The 18,915-nt window shown below is 38.6% G+C and overlaps 1 protein-coding gene across 2 annotated transcripts; it reads right to left on the bottom strand.

Moving 5' to 3' along the window:
- Positions 1 to 378: 378 nt before the first annotated feature.
- Positions 379 to 16,563, bottom strand: LOC106086975 (retinal homeobox protein Rx3). Of its 2 annotated transcripts, none has more exons than XM_059366582.1 (3): positions 16,172 to 16,563; positions 1,055 to 1,169; positions 379 to 989 (listed from the first exon to the last, which is right to left on the bottom strand). In XM_059366582.1, exons 1-3 carry the CDS (start codon positions 16,376 to 16,378, stop codon positions 463 to 465), a joined length of 849 nt encoding a protein of 282 aa, XP_059222565.1. In that variant the 5' UTR covers positions 16,379 to 16,563; the 3' UTR covers positions 379 to 462. The 2 variants fall into 2 exon arrangements, with proteins under 2 accessions (XP_059222565.1, XP_059222564.1); XM_059366581.1 differs by having other exon boundaries at positions 1,052 to 1,169.
- Positions 16,564 to 18,915: the final 2,352 nt, after the last annotated feature.

Raw genomic sequence — 18,915 nt, forward strand, 5'->3', positions numbered from 1 at the left:
TTTACAACTTATCTTCTTCAAATGTGTTTTGTTGCTTATGTGTGGAATAACGGATTAAATAATACATCGTTTTAAGAGTTTGGAAAAAAATCGCTGCTGTGTTAACAAGCATTTGACTTTTAGAGTTATTGCAAAATCAAAACAAAAATGAAAAAAATTTACTCAGCTGTTCGCATTACCCCACCTTATAAGTGCATCCTGGGTGTATCTCTGGATAATCAATGAACGTATGTATATTCAGAAAAACAAGAATATCGATACGATAAATTTTAACCGGAGAATGAGAAACCGGCGCTATGAATGTTAAATTGTTTAGAAATTTACCCTGAAAATAGTTATAGAGTTTCAGTAATAAAGAAAAATTAATTCTCAATAGAATTTAGTTGTTTATAATGTAAGTTTTTATATTTATTGCATATGTTATTGTAATTTTCCCGTTTTATCGTCATCACAATTCCAAATTCAGTGTACCCCATTGCTGGGCACTAGTTGTGATTGTTGCGACAGTTGTTGTTGTTGTTGACCACTTGGACTTGCTGCCGTTGAATTATTGCCGCCCATTACCACAGACTGATGTTGTTTATTGGAAAAATCTATGCATGAACCAGAGGTCAAATCAATTTCTTCAGAATCTGAACCATCCGAACCATCATCTGAGTTATGGTCCAGAGCTGCCATTAGTCGCGGATCATGTTGCATATGGGCATGCAGGGCCTGGGTTAAATGTTGATTTTGCAGATGATGATCTTTGTACAATTTGAGTTCAGTGTAGGTTTTTTCGCCACCACCTCCATTCGATTTGTTATGTCCACTTTCAGCTGGATGCATCATTGAATGGTTGGCATGTGGATGCGCTGTTCCCTCATTCATTCCTCCATTGGGCGAATCTTTAGACGCTGCACTATTTGAAAGGTTTTCCGGTGTGGCATCGACTGGTAGGCCCGGAGGCATTGGACCATTTAATACAGATCCATTTGGTATTTGACCACCTGCAGGTGGAGTGGGGTGAATTAGTTAAATTGTTAAGGATGTATGCATATATGATTCTTACCACCTTGTCCCATAACTGGTGGCTGGCCCAGACTCAAACATCTCATTCTCCAGGCATCTTGTAGAAGTTGTAGACGCGCTTGTTTACGCCATTTAGCCCTTCGATTTTGAAACCATACCTAAGACATGAAAATAATTTGATTTTATGAAGGATTTTTTCAGATATTTTTAAATTTTAATGTGGTGTGATCTTTTGTGAGAAGTTGTACAACTCTCTTTTTTGGGGAAATACAGGCATTTTAAGTTTTCATTTAACAAAAAAAAAAAAAAAGTAAAGAGGCGTTAAGTTCGTCCGGGCCGAACTTTGGATACCCACCACCTCGGGTATATATGTAAACCACCTTTCGTCATAGTCCGATGAAAAATTCATAATTTATGCCCCCATAGCAGCTTTATTTAAATATGTCCGGACCAAATTCGACACGGATATTGAGTGGTCTATTAACTACAAGTCATTTTTCAATTTTGTAGAACAAAATATTGGGCTTTTTGGCAGCCATATATATATAGACCGATCTGGACCATAAACGACACGGATGTCGAAAAGTCTAACATAAGTCACTGTCCCAAATTTCGGCGAAATCGAACAATAAATGTGCCTTTTAGGGGCCCAAAACCTTAAATCGAGCGATCGGTCTATATGGCAGCTATACCCAAATCTGAACAGATCTGGGCCGAATTGAAGAGCGCTCACGAAGTCGCAAATTTCTGCGAAATCGGACATCAAATGTGCCTTTTATGGGCCTAAAACCTTACATCGAGAGATCGGTCTATATGGCAGCTATATCCAAATATGAACCGATTTGATCCAAATTAAAGAAGGATGTTGAAGGGCCTAACACATCCCAATGTCCCAAATTTCGGAGAAATCGGACAATAACTTCGCCTTTTATGGGCCCATAACCTTAAACCAAGAGATTGGTCTATATGGAAGTAACATTCTAACCTGAACCGATCTGGGCCAAATTAAAAAGGGGTGTTGAAGAGCCTAACACAAATCACTGTCCTAAATTTCGGCGAAATGAAATAAAAAATGTGCCTTTTAGGGGCCCAAAACCTTAAATCGAAAGATCGGTCTATATGGCAGCTATATCCAAATCTGTGCCATATTGCAGAAAGATTTCGAGGGGCCGAAGACAACTCATTGTCCCAAATTTCGGTGACATCGGACAATAAATGCGGCCTTTATGGGCCCAAAACCCTATATCGAGAGATCGGTCTATATGGCACCTATATCCAAATCTGAACTGATCTGGGCCAAATTGAAGAAAGATGTTGAAGGGCGTAATACAACTTCCCGTCCTAAATTTCAGCAAAATCGGATAATAAATGTGGTTTTTATGGGCCTAAGACCCTAAATCGGCGGATCGGTCTATATATGGTCTACATCAAGATATGGTCCGATATAGCCCATCTTCGAACTTAACCTGCCTATGGACAAAAAAAGAATCTGTGCAAAGTTTCAGCGCAATATCTCTATTTTTGAAGACCGTAGCGTGATTTCAACAGACAGACGGACAAACGGACGGACATGTCTAGATCGTCTTAGATTTTTACGCGATTTTTTTGAATATACCCCCATCCTAAGTTAGACTGGGCCGAACTTTGGATATCCACCACCATGGCATATTCTTATGTTGCGATTTAAAACTAAATCGGGCATCATGGTCCGATCGAGACCAAATCAGGCATTCTGATCCCATCGAGGTCAACTCAAATTTTAGTGAAATCGGCTAATAAATGCATCTTTAATGAACTTAACCACTTTAATCGCGGGATCGGTCCAATGGCCACTATATTCGAATATCGCCCAATCTGCAATATACTCACAGGTATCGAGGGCCTCTTATAAATACAATAAACTCTATACTGTTTTAGCAAAACGGGCCTTCTATGGGTCTTTGACGGATCACCTATCATCATATATGGTCCGATTTTGCTCGTTGGGATCTGGGCTCTGGTGTATTTGCGAAAAAATGTCTTCTGTATAGTTTTTTATACCCTCCACCATAGGATGGGGGTACACTAATTTCGTCATTTTGTTTCTAACACCTTTACTTCCTTCTTATTAGTGTAGGTCGGTTGAGATTGTAAATGGGCCAAATCGGTCCATGAAACTTTGATATCACTTCCAACAACTGTGCGAAGTATGGTCCAAATCGATCCATAACCTGATATAGCTGCCATATAAACCGATCTGGGATCTTGACTTCCTGAGCTTCTGCAAATTGCAAATTTTGCCCATGAACATTCCACAAAGGAACAGGGGCAAACTTCTCACATATGTATCAATGAGTGCACTCCGATTCAAGTTTAAGCTCAATGATAAGGGGCCTCCTTTTTATAGCCGAGTCCGAACGGCGAGCCGCAGTGCGAAACCTCTGTGGAGAGAAGTTTTATATGGCATAGTACCTCACAAATGTCGCCAGCATTGGGAGGGGAAAACCACCGCTGAAAATTTTTTCTGATAGTCTTACCAGGATTCGAACCCAGGCGTTCAGCGTCATAGGCGGACATGCTAACCTCTGCGCTTCTTGAGCTTCTAGACAGCGCAATTCTCATCCGATTTGTCACTAATTTTGTGCAATGGTTCCTCCCATGGCCTTCAACATACGTGTTCTCCCGATCTCCGATCTTCCGATTTCGCTTCTTGAGCCCCGAATCGGACTATAAATTGATATAGCGTCCTTATTCATTATTCTTTGTTTGCCTAAAAAGAAATATTGCGCAAAGAACTCGACAGATGCGACCATAGTGGAGGGTATATAAGATTCGGCCCGGCCGAACTTAGAACGCTCTTACTTGTTTCAATTCAAATTTGCCCATGAACATTCCATAAAGGAACAGGGGCAAACTTTTCACATTTCAATGAGTTGAGATGAAGTGGTCTCCTTTTTATATCCGAGTCCGAACTGTGTGCCACAGTGTGACACCTCTTTATGGAGAAGTTTTTACATGGCCGCCATGTCATACATTCGAATGGCATAGTACCTCACAAGTGTCGCCAGTATTAGGAGGGAAAACCCAACGCTGAACCTTTTTTTCTGAAGTTCTCGCCAGTATTCGAACCCAGGCGTTCAGCGTCATGGGAGAATTTAACGTAGAGATCTGGATGGATTGGAAAAAATGTCTCGATAACTCTTTGCCATCTGGTTCATGCTATACAGATGGACGACCAAAGTTAGAGGACAAATTCTGCCAAGAGACGCCTGGAAAACCTGCAGTGTAAATTTCTCTTTTAAATGGTGTTTCTGTGGAATGGTCCTGGGCAAATTTCCAATTTGTATATTTCGATTCTTAGATTCTTTCTTACAAACTGTACTTTTCAAGTCATATTTACTAATTTAAAATTTTCCAGACTTACAGACAAAGTATTTTAGATTTTATTTTCTATGACTGTAGAAAAAGGACGGGCGTTACCTGTATCAAAAACATGTTAGAGTCTATTGTGTGGTAAACGGTGCTGCGTTGGTGCATTCATATGTAACCCGCTTCTGGGAATCAATGGATATGGAATCAATTGTGGAATTGGATTTTGTCACGGTGTAGCATTATTTTTATACCCTCCACCATAGGATGGGCATTTACTAATTTCGTCATTCTGTTTGTAACTCCTCGAAATATTCCTCTGAGACCCCATAAAGTATATATCTTCTTGATCGTCATGTCATTTTAAGTCGATCTAACCATGTCCGTCCGTCTGTCCGTCGATCCGTCTGTCTGTCGAAAGCCCGCTAACTTTCGAAGGAGTACAGCTCGTCACTTGAAATTTTGCCAGAATACCTCTTATTAGTGTAGGTCGGTTGGGGTTGTAAATGAGCTATATCGGTCTATGTTTTGATATAGCTGCCATATAAACCGATCTTTGATCTTGACTTCTTGAGTCACTAGAGGACGCAATTCTTATTCGATTAGACTGGAATTTTGCGCGAGGAGTTTTCCTATAATTTCCACCAACTGTGCTAAGTTTGGTTGAAATCGGTTCATAACCTAATATAGCAGTCATATAAACCGATCTTAGTTCTTGACTTCTTGAGCCTCTAGAGGGCGCAATTCCTATTCGATTTGGCTGAAATTTTGGACAAAGTGTTTCTATATGACTTCCAACAATTGTCCTAAGTATGGTTCAAATCGGTCTATAACCTCATATAGCTGCTATAACCTCATATAGCCCAACAACTGTGTCAAGTACGATCCAAATCGGTCTATAACCTGGCATGGCTTCCATATAAACCGATCAGCCGATTTGAGTTCTTGAGTCCTTAAAAACCTCAATTTTTGTCCGATTTAGCTAAAATTGCACATAGTGTTCTGCTATGATCGGCAAATCGGAAGTTCGGTTTATATGGCTGTAAATCAGGTTATAGACCGATTTTAGCCACATCGAACAATAATTGCGGCTTCCAGGGGCTCAAGAAGTCAATTCGGCAGATCGGTTTATATGAGAGCTATATCCCAATCTGAACTGATATGGCCCATTTATAATCCCCTACATCAGTACTAAGAATCTGTGCCAAATTTCAAGAGGCTAGCTTCTGCCAGAACGTAATTGAGCCAGAACTACTCTGGTTTGCCGAGGGAGGTCAATTTCTTCAGGTGTAATCTTATCTTATATACCCTCACCATGGATAGCTTTTTTCGAGTTCATTGCGCCGTATCCCTTTTTAGGCAAACAAAGATTAATGAACCAGAACTGTTATGCTATTGGAGCTATATCAAATTATAGTCCGATTCGGACCATAAGAGATGCGCCTTGTAGGGGCTCAAGAAGCATAATCGGGAGATCGGTTTATATGGGAGCTGTATCAAGCTATAGATCCACTCAGACCATTTTGAACACGCATATTGAAGGTCATGGGAGAAGTCGTTGTTTACGATTTCTGCAAAAGCTGATGAGAATTGCGCCCCCTAGAGGCTCAAGAAGTTAAGATCGCAGATCGGTTTGTATGGCAGCTGTATCAGGTTATGTACCGATTTGCGCCGTACTAAGCACAGTTGTTGGAAGACATAACAAAACACCTCATGCTAAATTTCAGTCAAATCGGAAGAGAATTTCACCCTTTAGAGGCTCAAGAAATCAAGACCCAAGATCGGTTTATATGGCAGCTATATGAAAACATGGACCGATTTGGCCCATTTGCAATCCCAACCGACCTACTCTAATAAAAAGTATTTGTGTAAAATTTCAAACGCCTAGCTTTAATCCTTCGAAAGTTAGCGTGCTTTGGACAGACAGAGGGACGGGCATGGCTAGATCGTCTTAAAATGTCATGGCGATCAAGACTTTATATACTTTATGGGGTCTTAGACGCATATATCGAGATGTTACAAACAGAATGACGAAATCAGTATACCCCCATCCTATGGTGGAGGGTAAAAAAACTTCCAAACGTTTGTTGTACCCTCCACCATAGGATGGGTGTATACTAATTTCATCATTCCGTTTGTAACACATCGAAATATTGATCTGAGACCCAACAAATCTTCATCGTTTTGACATTCTTGATTTATCCATGTCCGCCCGTCTGTCTGTCTGTCGAAAGAAATCTTACTTTCGAAGGAATAAAGCTACACAGAAAAAAATGTCACGAACGTCCGTCCGTCTGTCTGTCGAAAGCACGCTAACTTCCGAAGGAGTAAAGCTAGCCGCTTGAAATTTTGCACAGACACTTTTTATTAGTGTAGGTCAGTTGGTATTGTAATTGGGCCATATCGGTCCATGTTTTGATATAGGTGCCATATAAACCGATCTTGGGTCTTGACTTCTTGAGTCTCTAGAGTGCGCAATTCTTATCCGATTTAAATGAAATTTTGCACGACGTGTTTTGTTATGATATCCAAGAACTGTGCCAAGTATGATTCAAATCGGTCTATAACCTGATATAGCTGCCATATCAACCGATCTTGGGTCTTGACTTCTTGAGCCTCTAGAGTGCGCAATTCTTATCCGATTGGAATGAAATTTTGCACGACGAGTTTTGTTATGATATCCAACATCTTTGCCAAGTATGGTTCAAATCGGTCTATAACCTGATATAGCTGCCATATAAACCGATCTTGGGTCTTGACTTCTTGAGCCTCTAGAGTGCGCAATTCTTATCCGATTTGCATGAAATTATGTACTACGGATCCTCTCATGACCATCAACATACGTGTTTATTATGATCTGAATCGGTCTATAGCCCGATACAGCTCCCATATAAATCGATCTCTCTATTTTACTTCTTGAGCCCCAAAGGGCTCGAATTGGCTGACATTTTACATAGGTCTCCACTTTGTAATAATATAATAATAGCAGAGCAAATCTTTTCTTATATCCTTTTTTGCCTAAGAAGAGATGCCGGGAGAAGAACTCGGCAAATGCGATCCATGGTGGAGGATATGTAAGATTCGGCCCGGCCGAACTTTGCACGCTTTTACTTGATTCAATTACTTTTTTAATTGTAAATAAAAATATTTTCAATTAAAAAATTAAGTGAATCAATAATTTTTTAATTGAATCCGGATTTTTTTTAATTACGATCGTCATTTAAATTTTATCGATTTTTAATTAAAAATTTATTTGATTCAATCATTTATTTATTTGAATCTGAACTTGTTTTCAATTACGATCGTGTTTGACAATTCTGAAATGTTCAATTAAAAAATTAATTGAATCAAACATTTTTTAATTCGAATCCGATTTTTATACCCTCCACCATAAGATGGGGGGTATACTAATTTCGTCATTCTGTTTGTAACTACTCGAAATATTCGTCTGAGACCCCATAAAGTATATATATTCTTGATCGTCGTGACATTTTATGTCGATCTAGCCATGTCCGTCCGTCTGTCCGTCCGTCCGTCCGTCCGTCTGTCCGTCCGTCCGTCTGTCCGTCCGTCCGTCCGTCCGTCCGTCCGTCCGTCCGTCCGTCCGTCCGTCCGTCCGTCCGTCTGTCTGTCGAAAGCACGCTAACTTCCGAAGGAGTAAAGCTAGCCGCTTGAAATTTTGCACAAATACTTCTTATTAGTGTAGGTCGGTTGGTATTGTAAATGGGCCATATCGGTCCATGTTTTGATATAGCTGCCATATAAACCGATCTTGGGTCTTGACTTCTTGAGCCTGTAGAGTGCGCAATTCTTATCCGATTGGAACGAAATTTTGCATGACGTGTTTTGCTATGATATCCAACAACTGTGCCAAGTATGGTTCAAATCGGACCATAACCTGATATAGCTGCCATATAAACCGATCTTGGGTCTTGACTTCTTGAGCCTCTAGCGTGCGCAATTCTTATCCGATCAGAATGAAATTTTGCACAACGTGTTTTGTTATGATATCCAACAACTGTGCCAAGTATGGTTCAAATCGGTCCATAACCTGATATAGCTGCCATATAAACCGATCTTGGGTCTTGAATTCTTGAGCCTCTAGAGTGCGCAATTCTTATCCGATTGGAATGAAATTTTGCACCACGTGTTTTCTTATTACATCCAACAACAGTGCCAAGTATGGTTCAAATCGGTCCATAACCTGATATAGCTACCATATAAACCGATCTTGGGTCTTGATTTCTTGAGCCTCTAGAGTGCGCAATTCTTATCCGATTGGAATGGAATTTCGCACGACGTGTTTTGTTATGATACCCAACAACTGTGCCAAGTATGGTTCAAATCGGTCCATAACCTGATATAGCTGTCATATAAACCGATCTTGGGTCTTGACTTCTTGACCCCCTAGAGGGCACAATTCTTATCCGATTTGAATGAATTTTTGCACGAAGTATTTCGTTATGATATCCAACAACTGTGCCAAGTATGGTTCAAATCGGTTCATAAACTGATATAGCTGTCATATAAACAGATCTGGGGATTTGATTTCTTGAGCTTCTAGAGGGCCCAATTCCTATCCGATTTGGCTGAAATTTTGCATGACGTATTTTATTTTTACTTTCAACAACTGTGTCAAATAAGGTTCAAATCGGTTCATAACCTGATATAGCTGCCATATAAACCAATCTGGGATCTTGACTTCTTGACCCCTAGAGGTCGCAATTATTATCCGATATGCCTGAAATTTTGTACGATGGATCCTCTCATGACCATCAACAAACGTGTTTATTATGGTCTGAATCGGTCTATAGCCCGATACAGATCCCATATAAATCGTTCTCTCTATTTTACTTCGTGAGCCCCAATGGGCGCAATTCTTAAACGAATTGGCTGAAATTTTACACAGGCCTCCAATAATAATTTAATTGTGGTCCGAACCGGACCATATCTTGATATCGTTTTAATAGCAGAGTAACTCTTTTCTTATATACTTTTTTGCCTAAGAAGAGATGCCGGGAAAAGAACTTGACAAATGCGATCCATGGTGGAGGGTATATAAGATTCGGCCCGGCCGAACTTAGCACGCTTTTACTTGTTTTCATTACGATCGTGATTTAAATTTTGGCAATTTTTAATTAAAAAATTAGTTGATTCAATCATTTTGTTCATTGAATCTGATTTTTTTTTTTTTATAAGATCGCGATTGAAATTTCTGGAATTTTCAATTAAAAAATTTATTGATTCTATCATTGTTTAAATTGAACCTGAAAAAAACTTTTATATAAAATGTGATTGAGAATGTAATCTTTTTTAATTAAACCATAACGGCAAAGGCCACAAACTTATTTTTAACTTGTCACTCAAATTGTTCTTCAATTTTATAGAGGAAAACCGCTATCTTCATCGAACTGACGAACGAATCGAGTGCCAAAAAGAAAAAAATGTTAGTTGTTTAGGCAGTAAGTACTTTCAATAATTTTTTTTTAATGGAATCGCAAACTTCATTTTTGGAAAAACCTTCAGAGGCGTTTTGTTTCTAAGGAGTGAACATGGACCCAAGCATAAACCTCAAATTCGTGTTCCACAAGTTTTACATATGTGAATCATGTTGCATCGAAATCAAGAGAGCGCCCTATACAGCGCGCTTTTCGCAAATGTTTTAATATAACATTGAAATATTTTCTATTAAATTTTTAATTGATTCAATTAAGAAATTTAGAATATTTCAATAATTTTTTTATTGGATCAATTATAAAATTAATTGAAAATTTCAAAAAATTCAATAATATTTTTAATTGGATCAATTAAAAAATTAATTGGAAATTCAATTCAATTGAAAATTTTTCCAATCAGCTTTTTCAAAAACTGTGATTGATATGAACATTTTCTTATTGATTGATTTTTTTGATTAAAACCACCGTAGCGCGGAGGTAAGCATGTCCTCCTATGACACTGAACGCCTGGGTGCGAATCCTGGCGAGACCATCATAAAATTTTCACCGGTGGTTATCCCCTCCTAATGCTGGCGGCATTTGTGAGGTACTATGCCATGTAAAAACTTCTCCTCAAAAAGGTGTCGTATTGCGACACGCCTTTCGGACTTAGCTATAAAAAGGAGGCCTCTTATTGCCTTAAACTTGAATCGGATTGCACTCATTGATATGTGAGAAGTTTGCCCCTGTTGCTTAATGGAATGTTCATGGGCAAATTTGCATTATAGGTCAGTTGGGCTTGTCAATGGGACAGATCGGTCCATGTTTTTATATATCTGCCATATAAACCGATCTTGGATCTTGACTTCTTGAGCCTCTAGAGGGCGAATTATTATCCGATTTGGCTGATAGTTTGCATGAAGTGTTTTGGTTTTAGCTCCAACATCTCTGTTGAGTGCGGTTCAAATCGGTTCATAGCCTGATAAAGCTGTCATATAAACCAATCTCGGATCGTGACTTCTTTAGTCTCTAAAGTGCGCAATTCATATCCGATTTGACAAATTTGGTTTGAAGCTCTGCTAAGTATGGCCCAGTCTTCAAAAGTTTTGGAGTGTAAGAAGGAGATTAACGCCTTCTCTGAGGATAGCACGATCCGCATCGTTTGGTTGCCGGGCCACAGCAGAGTAAGGGGGAATGAAGGAGCAGACGATTTGGCATTGAAGGCCAGAGGATTGCCGTGAATAAACTTGGTAAACCCGAAACCATTCGGGGCAAAACGGTCGGTAGGATGACGAAAATCCTATGGAAGACCCGGATCGTGAGAAGACGAGGCTATTACTAAAAGGAAATAAGCAGAAGGCCAGTATAGCTTTCGGTATCATAATAGGACACATAGGACTACGAGCTCACTTTTGCAAAATCGTGTCGGCAAGTGTAAGGCATAAAGCCCAATGAAAAGGGCCTCCTTTTTATAGCGGAGTCCGAAAGGCATGACGCATTGGGAAACCTTTTTGTGGAGAAGTTTTTTAAAAAAGTTTATTAAAATTTTTTCTTCAATTTCGAGGACCAGGTGGTGCAATTTTATCTTTAGAAAAAATATTGGGTTGCCCAAAAAGTATTTGCGGATTTTTTAAAAGAAAGCAAATGCATTTTTAATAAAACTTAGAATGAACTTTAATCAAATATACTTTTTTTACACTTTTTTTCTAAAGCAAGCTAAAAGTAACAGCTGATAACTGACAGACGAAAGAATGCAATTACAGAGTCACAAGCTGTGAAAAAATTTGTCAACGCCGACTATATGAAAAATCCGCAATTACTTTTTGGGCAACCCAATATTATTGGGGTATATTTTGGATCTTCTCGACATTCTGATTAAATCTAGCCATGTCCGTCTGTCCGTCCGTTTGTCGAAATCACGATAGCGATCGAACGCGTAAAGCCAACCGCTGAAATTTTCCACTGATACTTCATGTTGATGTCGTTGGGGATTGCAAATGGACCATTTGAATTCTTGTGCCCCTTAAAGTCGCAATTTTCATCCGATTTGGCTGAAATTTTGTATGTGGTGTTTCGTTAAGACTCTCAAAAACAGTGCCAAGTACGGTCGAAATCGGTCTTTAACCTGATATTGCTCCCATATACACCGACCTCCCGATTTGATTTCACGATTCAGGGGCTCAATAACTTCTGTAATAACTTCCAATAACTGTTTCAATGGTCCACATCGGTTTATAGCCTGATATAGCTCCCATATAAACCGATCTCCCGATTTGACTTCTTGAGTCCCTCCGATTTGGCTGAAATTTTGCACAAAGTATTCTCTTGTGACTTCCAACAACAGTGCCAAGTACGGTCGAAATTGGTTTTTAACCTGATATAGCTCTCATGTAAACTAACCTTCCGATTTGATTTCTTTGTGTACAAAGTACAGGTCGCAGTTTTCTACCGATCGTCTTCAAATTTGGTGCAGGCATGTTTTTCGGACTAGAGACGAAGCCTATTGAAATTGGAAAAATTGGTTCAGATCTGGATATAGCTCCCATATATATGTTCGTCCGATTTTCAGTAATAATGCAATAAAATGGTCATTTGTTAACCGATTCTCTCGAAATTTGGCAGGAAGGATTTTTTTAAGACTGTCGATATCACTGAATGAATTTCATGGAAATCGGTTCAGATTTAGATATAGCTCTCATATATATATATATATATATAGCCCGATTTTCACTCCTAGAGTCACTGCAAGCACATTTATTGATCAATCTTGCCAAAATAATGCACAACGCTTTCCTCAGTGACTACCACAATATACATAGAGTTTGGTCGCAATCGGTTCAGATTTAGGTATAGCTCCCATATATATGTTCGTACGATTTGCAGAAATATTGCAATAAAATGGTCTTTTGTTTACCGATTTTCGGCGAAATTCGGCAGGAGGGATTTTCTCTTGACTCTCAATATTATTGGTGAATTTCATGGAAATCGGTTCAGATTTAGATATAGCTCTCATTTATATATATCGCCCGATTTTAACTTCTAGAGTCTCAGCAAGCGCATTTATTGACCAATCTTTGTAAAAATTTTGCACAACGCTTTCCTCGACGACTGCCACAGTATCTGAGGAGTTTGCTCGAAATCGGTTCAGATTAGATATAGCTCTCATATATATGTTCGTCTGATTTTGAGCAATATTTCAAAGAAAGTGATCATTTGAGTTCCGATTCTGTCGAAATTTTGCAGGAAGGATATTCTTATGACTCTCGAAACTACTGGTGCATTTCAAAGAAATCGGCACAGATTCAGATATAGCTGTCATATATGTATATCGCCAGAATTTCACCCTAAGAGCCAATGCATGCGCAATGCAAATCTTAACCAATCTTGCCAAAATTTTGCACAGCACTTTTCCCCCCGACTACCACATTATTTGAGAAGTTTGCTCGAAAAAGGTTCAGAATTAGATATAGCTCCCTTATATACGTTCGTCAGATTTTGGGTAATTTGCCATAATGTTGCCATTTGTCAACCGTAGTTTTTACAGTTTGAATATATTTGCTTGCCGAGGTCCATCAAAATTTGTACTTATAGGGTAGGTGTATGGTATTGGGTTGCCCAAAAAGTAATTGCGGATTTTTTAAAAGAAAGTAAATGCATTTTTAATAAAACATAGAATGAACTTTAATCAAATATATAATTGCCATTTGGTTCGATAACCTTTTGCCATCTTCCTGGCAAATTTCCATTCCACGCTCATAGAACTTCTGGCCTTTATCTGCAAAAAACTGAACCAAGTGTGATTTTATAGCCTCATCATTGCCGAATGTTTTACCATTTAAGGAGTTCTGCAAAGATCGAAATAAATGGTAGTCTGATGGTGCAAGGTCAGGGCTATATGGTGGATGCATCAAAAGTTCCCAGCCAAGCTCACTCAGTTTTTGGCGAGTGACCAAAGATGTGTGCGGTCTAGCGTTGTCCTGGTGGAATATGACACCTTTACGATTGACCAATTCTGGTAGCTTCTCCTTGATAGCTGTATTCAATTTGTCCAATTGTTGGCAGTAAACATCCGAATTAATCGTTCTTATGGAACTTCTCTCCTATCTCACGCTCAGTTACATGACGATCCAATTCGATTATAGCTTTGATTTGGTCATCATCAAGTTCATTTGGCCGACCTGAACGTGTCTCATCTTTAAGTGAAAAATCTCCAGAACGGAATTTGCGAAACCAATTTTGACACTGTCTTCCTTTTAAGGCTTTATCACCATACACATCTCGTAACTTTTTAGCAACCTGCTCCGCGTTTTTTCCTTTACGGAAATAATAAAGTAAAATATGACGAAAATGCTCCTTTGTGGGCTCCATATTAAAATTGACGCCAAACAAACAAATGTAAACAAAATTTCGCGCACTTTTTTCTAAAGCAAGCTAAAAGTAACAGCTGATAACTGACAGAAGAAAGAATGCAATTACAGAGTCACATGCCGTTGAAAAAATTTGTTAACGCCGACTATATGAAAAATCCGCAATTACTTTTTAGGCAATCCAATATTATACAGTCGGCACCGCCCGACTTCCTTACTGGTTTTTTATAAATTTTGTCTTCAGAAATATTTTTGAAAATAAATTTTCACTAAAATTTCGCCTAAAGCGAAAATTTCATTCAAATTTGGCTTCAGAAAAAAATTCATTAAAATTTGCTGGTGCCCGGATTTAGGCATAGCTCCCATTATGTCTGTAACTCCAAATTTTCACTTTTAGGGCCTTTGCAAAGGCATTTATCATCTAATCTTCTCAACAGTTTGCATAACGATTTCTTATATGATTCCTACGAACTGATTTTGGAGATTTAAAAATTGCTTCCATATATATCTTTCATCCGATATGGAATTTTCAGGCTGTAGCAGCCACAATTTTGGTCCGATATTTACAAAATTAAGCACGAGACGTTTTATTTGGCGTCCCAACACGAGCACAGAATTTCACTAAAATCGGTCCTGATTTGGATAAAGCTCCCATAGCTCTCATTACTTGCCCAAAAAGTAATTGCGGATTTTTTAAAAGAAAGTAAATGCATTTTTAATGAAACTTAGAATGAACTTTAATCAAATATACTTTTTTACACTTTTTTTCTAAAGTAAGCTAAAAGTAACAGCTGATAACTGACAGAAGAAAGAATGCAATTACAGAGTCACAAGCTGTGAAAAAATTTGTCAATGCCGACTATATGAAAAATCCGCAATTACTTTTTGGGCAAGTAATGAGAGCTATGGGAGCTTTATCCAAATCAGGACCGATTTTAATGAAATTCTGCGCACGTGTTGGGACGCCAAATAAAACGTCTCGTGCTTAATTTTGTAAATATCGGACCAAAATTGTGGCCATCGAAGCCTCATTTTTGGCTCAATCTTTACAACCTTAAGCCTGAGGCGTTTTAGAAGATATGCAAATACAAATTTTGCCCATGAACATTCCACTAAGGAACATGGGTCAACTTCTCATATATCAATGAGTGCCGTCCGATTCAAGTTTTAAGCTCAATGATAAGGGGCCTCCTTTTTATAGACGAGTCCGATCGGCGTGCCGCAGTGCGACACCTCTTTGGAGAGAAGTTTTCCATGGCATAGTACCTCACAAACGTTGCCAGCATTAGGAGAGGAAAACTATCGCTGCAAATTTTTTCTGAAGATCTCGCCAGGATTCGAACCCAGGCCTTCAGCGTCATAGACGCACGTGCTAACCTCTGCGCTACGTTGGCCTCCACTGACGGCTCCCATATATACATTTAATCCGACATGGAGTTTTAAGGTTGTAGAAGCCAAAATTTTAGTCCGATCTTAACAAGATTTAGTACGAGGTGTTTAATTTGACGCCGCAATACTTGTGCAAAATTTCATAAATTTCGGTTTCGATTTAAATATACTACTCCCATATATATTTTTTATCCGATATGTCAATATTTCAATAGGTATGCAAAATTAAAGTCTGACTAGATTTGGAGACCAGTTTTATATATTAAAAGTAGCACGTATACTAGGTGGTGTAGGGTATTTATAGTCGGCCCGCCCGACTTTTGCTATTCCTTAATGGTTTTTAACGATTTTGCTGGTTTGAGATATTGGGTGTATTGGGAAATCTCGATTCCTGTGGGTTTACATGTAAATGTTTTTCAACTGGATATAGTTTGTAATTGCAAGGGGTTAGAAATACATCCTTGGTTGTGGGTATCCATAATTCGATCGGGGCGAGCTTAACTAATGGTTTTTATTTTTAGTTTTTGCCACCATAAATATGAAGTTTTTCTTTGGCCATTGTCATACTTTTAAATTTATTATTCTTATATGTTTTTTTTTCTTTCATATCTTGTAAATCACCTGTACACGAGCTTCACTCAAACTTATGCGTAAAGCGACTTCTTCCCGCAGAAATACATCCGGATAGTGAGTTTTTTGAAACAAAGCCTCCAATTCTTGTAGCTGTTGTGGCGTGAAAGTAGTGCGATTTCGCCTTTGACGTCGACGGCCGAACATGTATTCCGTTAATAGATCACCGGGCAAGGGAGATAGAAATGGTCCTGCCATTTCTAAATAAGAATTTCAGTTTTCTTGTTTATAACTTAAATTTATTTTATTAGAATTTTTTTAAATTATTTTTGGCGTCTGAGTTAAATTTTTTGATCGATTTCCGTTTGAAATCCTTTCGTATATTCAACCACGTGTGCCACGTAACACTCTCGCAATGTAACTGTTCTTGGGCCATAATAATGTTTGCCTTTTTATTCGGATATTATGCCACCAAATGCTAATATTATCATCGCCTAGTCATCGTTGTCCTCGTCGTTGTCGTTGTTCGTTGCCTTGCATTTGCATCCCAACAGTCAACAATAGCAGCGGCAGCAGCAGCAACAGCAGCAACAGCATTGGTATCATCCAAATTAACATCAACATCATTATCATCGCCATAGTCCTTTCGGTTTTTTTCATATTATTGTTCGGCTATTATGCTTGCGTGGGCGAGTTTGTATGTGTTGATTTCTTCGTGTGAGTTTATTAGGAGCATCATCATCATCATCATCGGCCGAAGCAGCAGTAGCACAACAGAACAACAACAGAAGCAGTATGCCGAAATGCACACGAACAATAAACGATTACAAAGCAATTCAGGCCTTTAGAATTTGCGCGCCATATGCAAATTTATCCAGTTATCCTCTTGTCTGAGGTGACTGGCTTCATGGCTTGTTAACTGGTTGTGATATGGTGAGCTGATGCTGATGCTGATGCTGCTGCTGCTGCCACTGACGTTCTAACAACTCAGTGATTGTTTGACTCGTGAGTTTTATTCGTTGCTCTCCGAGTTGATTTGCTCTTTTTTTCGATTTTGATTTTAACTTCGTCTGCCTCCGCCTTCTTCTCCACCTCGCTCTTTATTTGATGTTTATTGTATTGAGGCAGTTATAAAAATCTCATGTTGACACTTGTCCGAAACGTGTGTTTTTGCATTGAGCCCTCTTGAAATATTAGCGAAAAATAATTTTAAATAAAATTTTTATAAATAATGAATAGTGAGATTAAATGCTGGAGGTAGGGATTTAAAACAGTTATGCAGAAAGGAGAGAGTCTTGTTGATGGCGTACGAGTGAGCTAGGGGTCGGAACGGTAACAAAGAGAAGATTGAAATCTGGTGACATGGACAAGAAACTGAACTGAAGGTGTTACATTTAGCAGCGTACTTAGAGGGCTCACAGATGTCGGCACCATGTAGAGCGGCCGTAGGCTCGAAATGGGGTCCGAATAGTCCACTGGCTCTACAGGAGTGTGATTGGACCAATGCGCTTTTACGGCTTACGGGTTGCCCAAAAAGTAATTGCGGATTTTTTAAAAGAAAGTAAATGCATTTTTAATAAAACTTAGAATGAAATTTAATGAAATATACTTTTTTTACACTTTTTTTTTAAAGCAAGCTAAAAGTAACAGCTGATAACTGACAGAAGAAAGAATGCAATTACAGAGTCACAAGCTGTGAAAAAATTTGTCAACGCCGACTATATGAAAAATCCGAAATTACTTTTTTGGCAACCAATAGTTTGGTGGCCTGCAATGGAGAAGAAGTGCAGTCTAAGGACATTACAACAGGTTAATAGAATATGTTGTCTTAACATACGCGGGGCGATAAGAACGATCCCTACTAGAGCTACTAGGAATGAATGGAGGACGTCCGGGCTATCACAGAATGTGTGTGGGTGGCTGTGTCGTCTTAACTCAAGGACGTTAAGAGTGAACATCAGGTCACAAAAAAATCAACAAAAAATTTTCAATTAAATATTTAATTGAAAATAGAGTTATTGCCAATTATAAAATTAATTCATTCAATCATTTTTTAAAATTTTTGCCATTTTCAATTAAAAAAAATTAATTGATTCAAAAAATTTGTAATTGAAACTGAAAATTTTTTCAATCACAAACGTGAATGAAAATGTTGTAATTTTTAATTAAAAAAAGTAGAAGCGTGCTAAGTTGGGACTAATCGAGGCTTATATACCCTCCACCATAAATCGCATTTATCGAGCTCTTGCCACGGTATCTCTTTTTAGGCAACCAAAGGATAAAAGAAAAGAATTGCTATGTTATTGGAACAATATCAAGTTCTGGTTCATTTCGGATCATAATTGAACTGAATACCAATGACCATAGTAGAAGTCATTGTGTAAAATTTCAGCCAAATCTAGTAAGAATTGCGCAGTTTAGGGGCTGAAGAAGTAAATAAAATAGGGAGATCGGCTTATAGGGAAGCTGTATTAGGCTATAAACCGATTCATGCCATATTCGACACGTATGTTAAAAGTCGTGAGAGAAGCCATTGTACAGAAATTCAGCCAAATCGGATAATACTTGCGCCCCTTTAGAGGCTCAAGAAGTCAAGATCCCATATCGGTTTATATGGCAGCTATATCAGGTTATGGACCGATTTGAACCATTCTTAATACGGTTGTTGGAATTCATAACAAAACATGTCATGCAAAATTTCAGCTAAATCGGATAATAATTGCGCCCTCTAGTGGGTCAGGAAGTCAAGATTCAAGATCGGTTTATATGGCAGCTATATCAGGTTATGGACGATT

The sequence above is a fragment of the Stomoxys calcitrans genome, chromosome 4, assembly GCF_963082655.1.
Source record: "Stomoxys calcitrans chromosome 4, idStoCalc2.1, whole genome shotgun sequence".
Lineage (NCBI taxonomy): Eukaryota > Metazoa > Arthropoda > Insecta > Diptera > Muscidae > Stomoxys > Stomoxys calcitrans.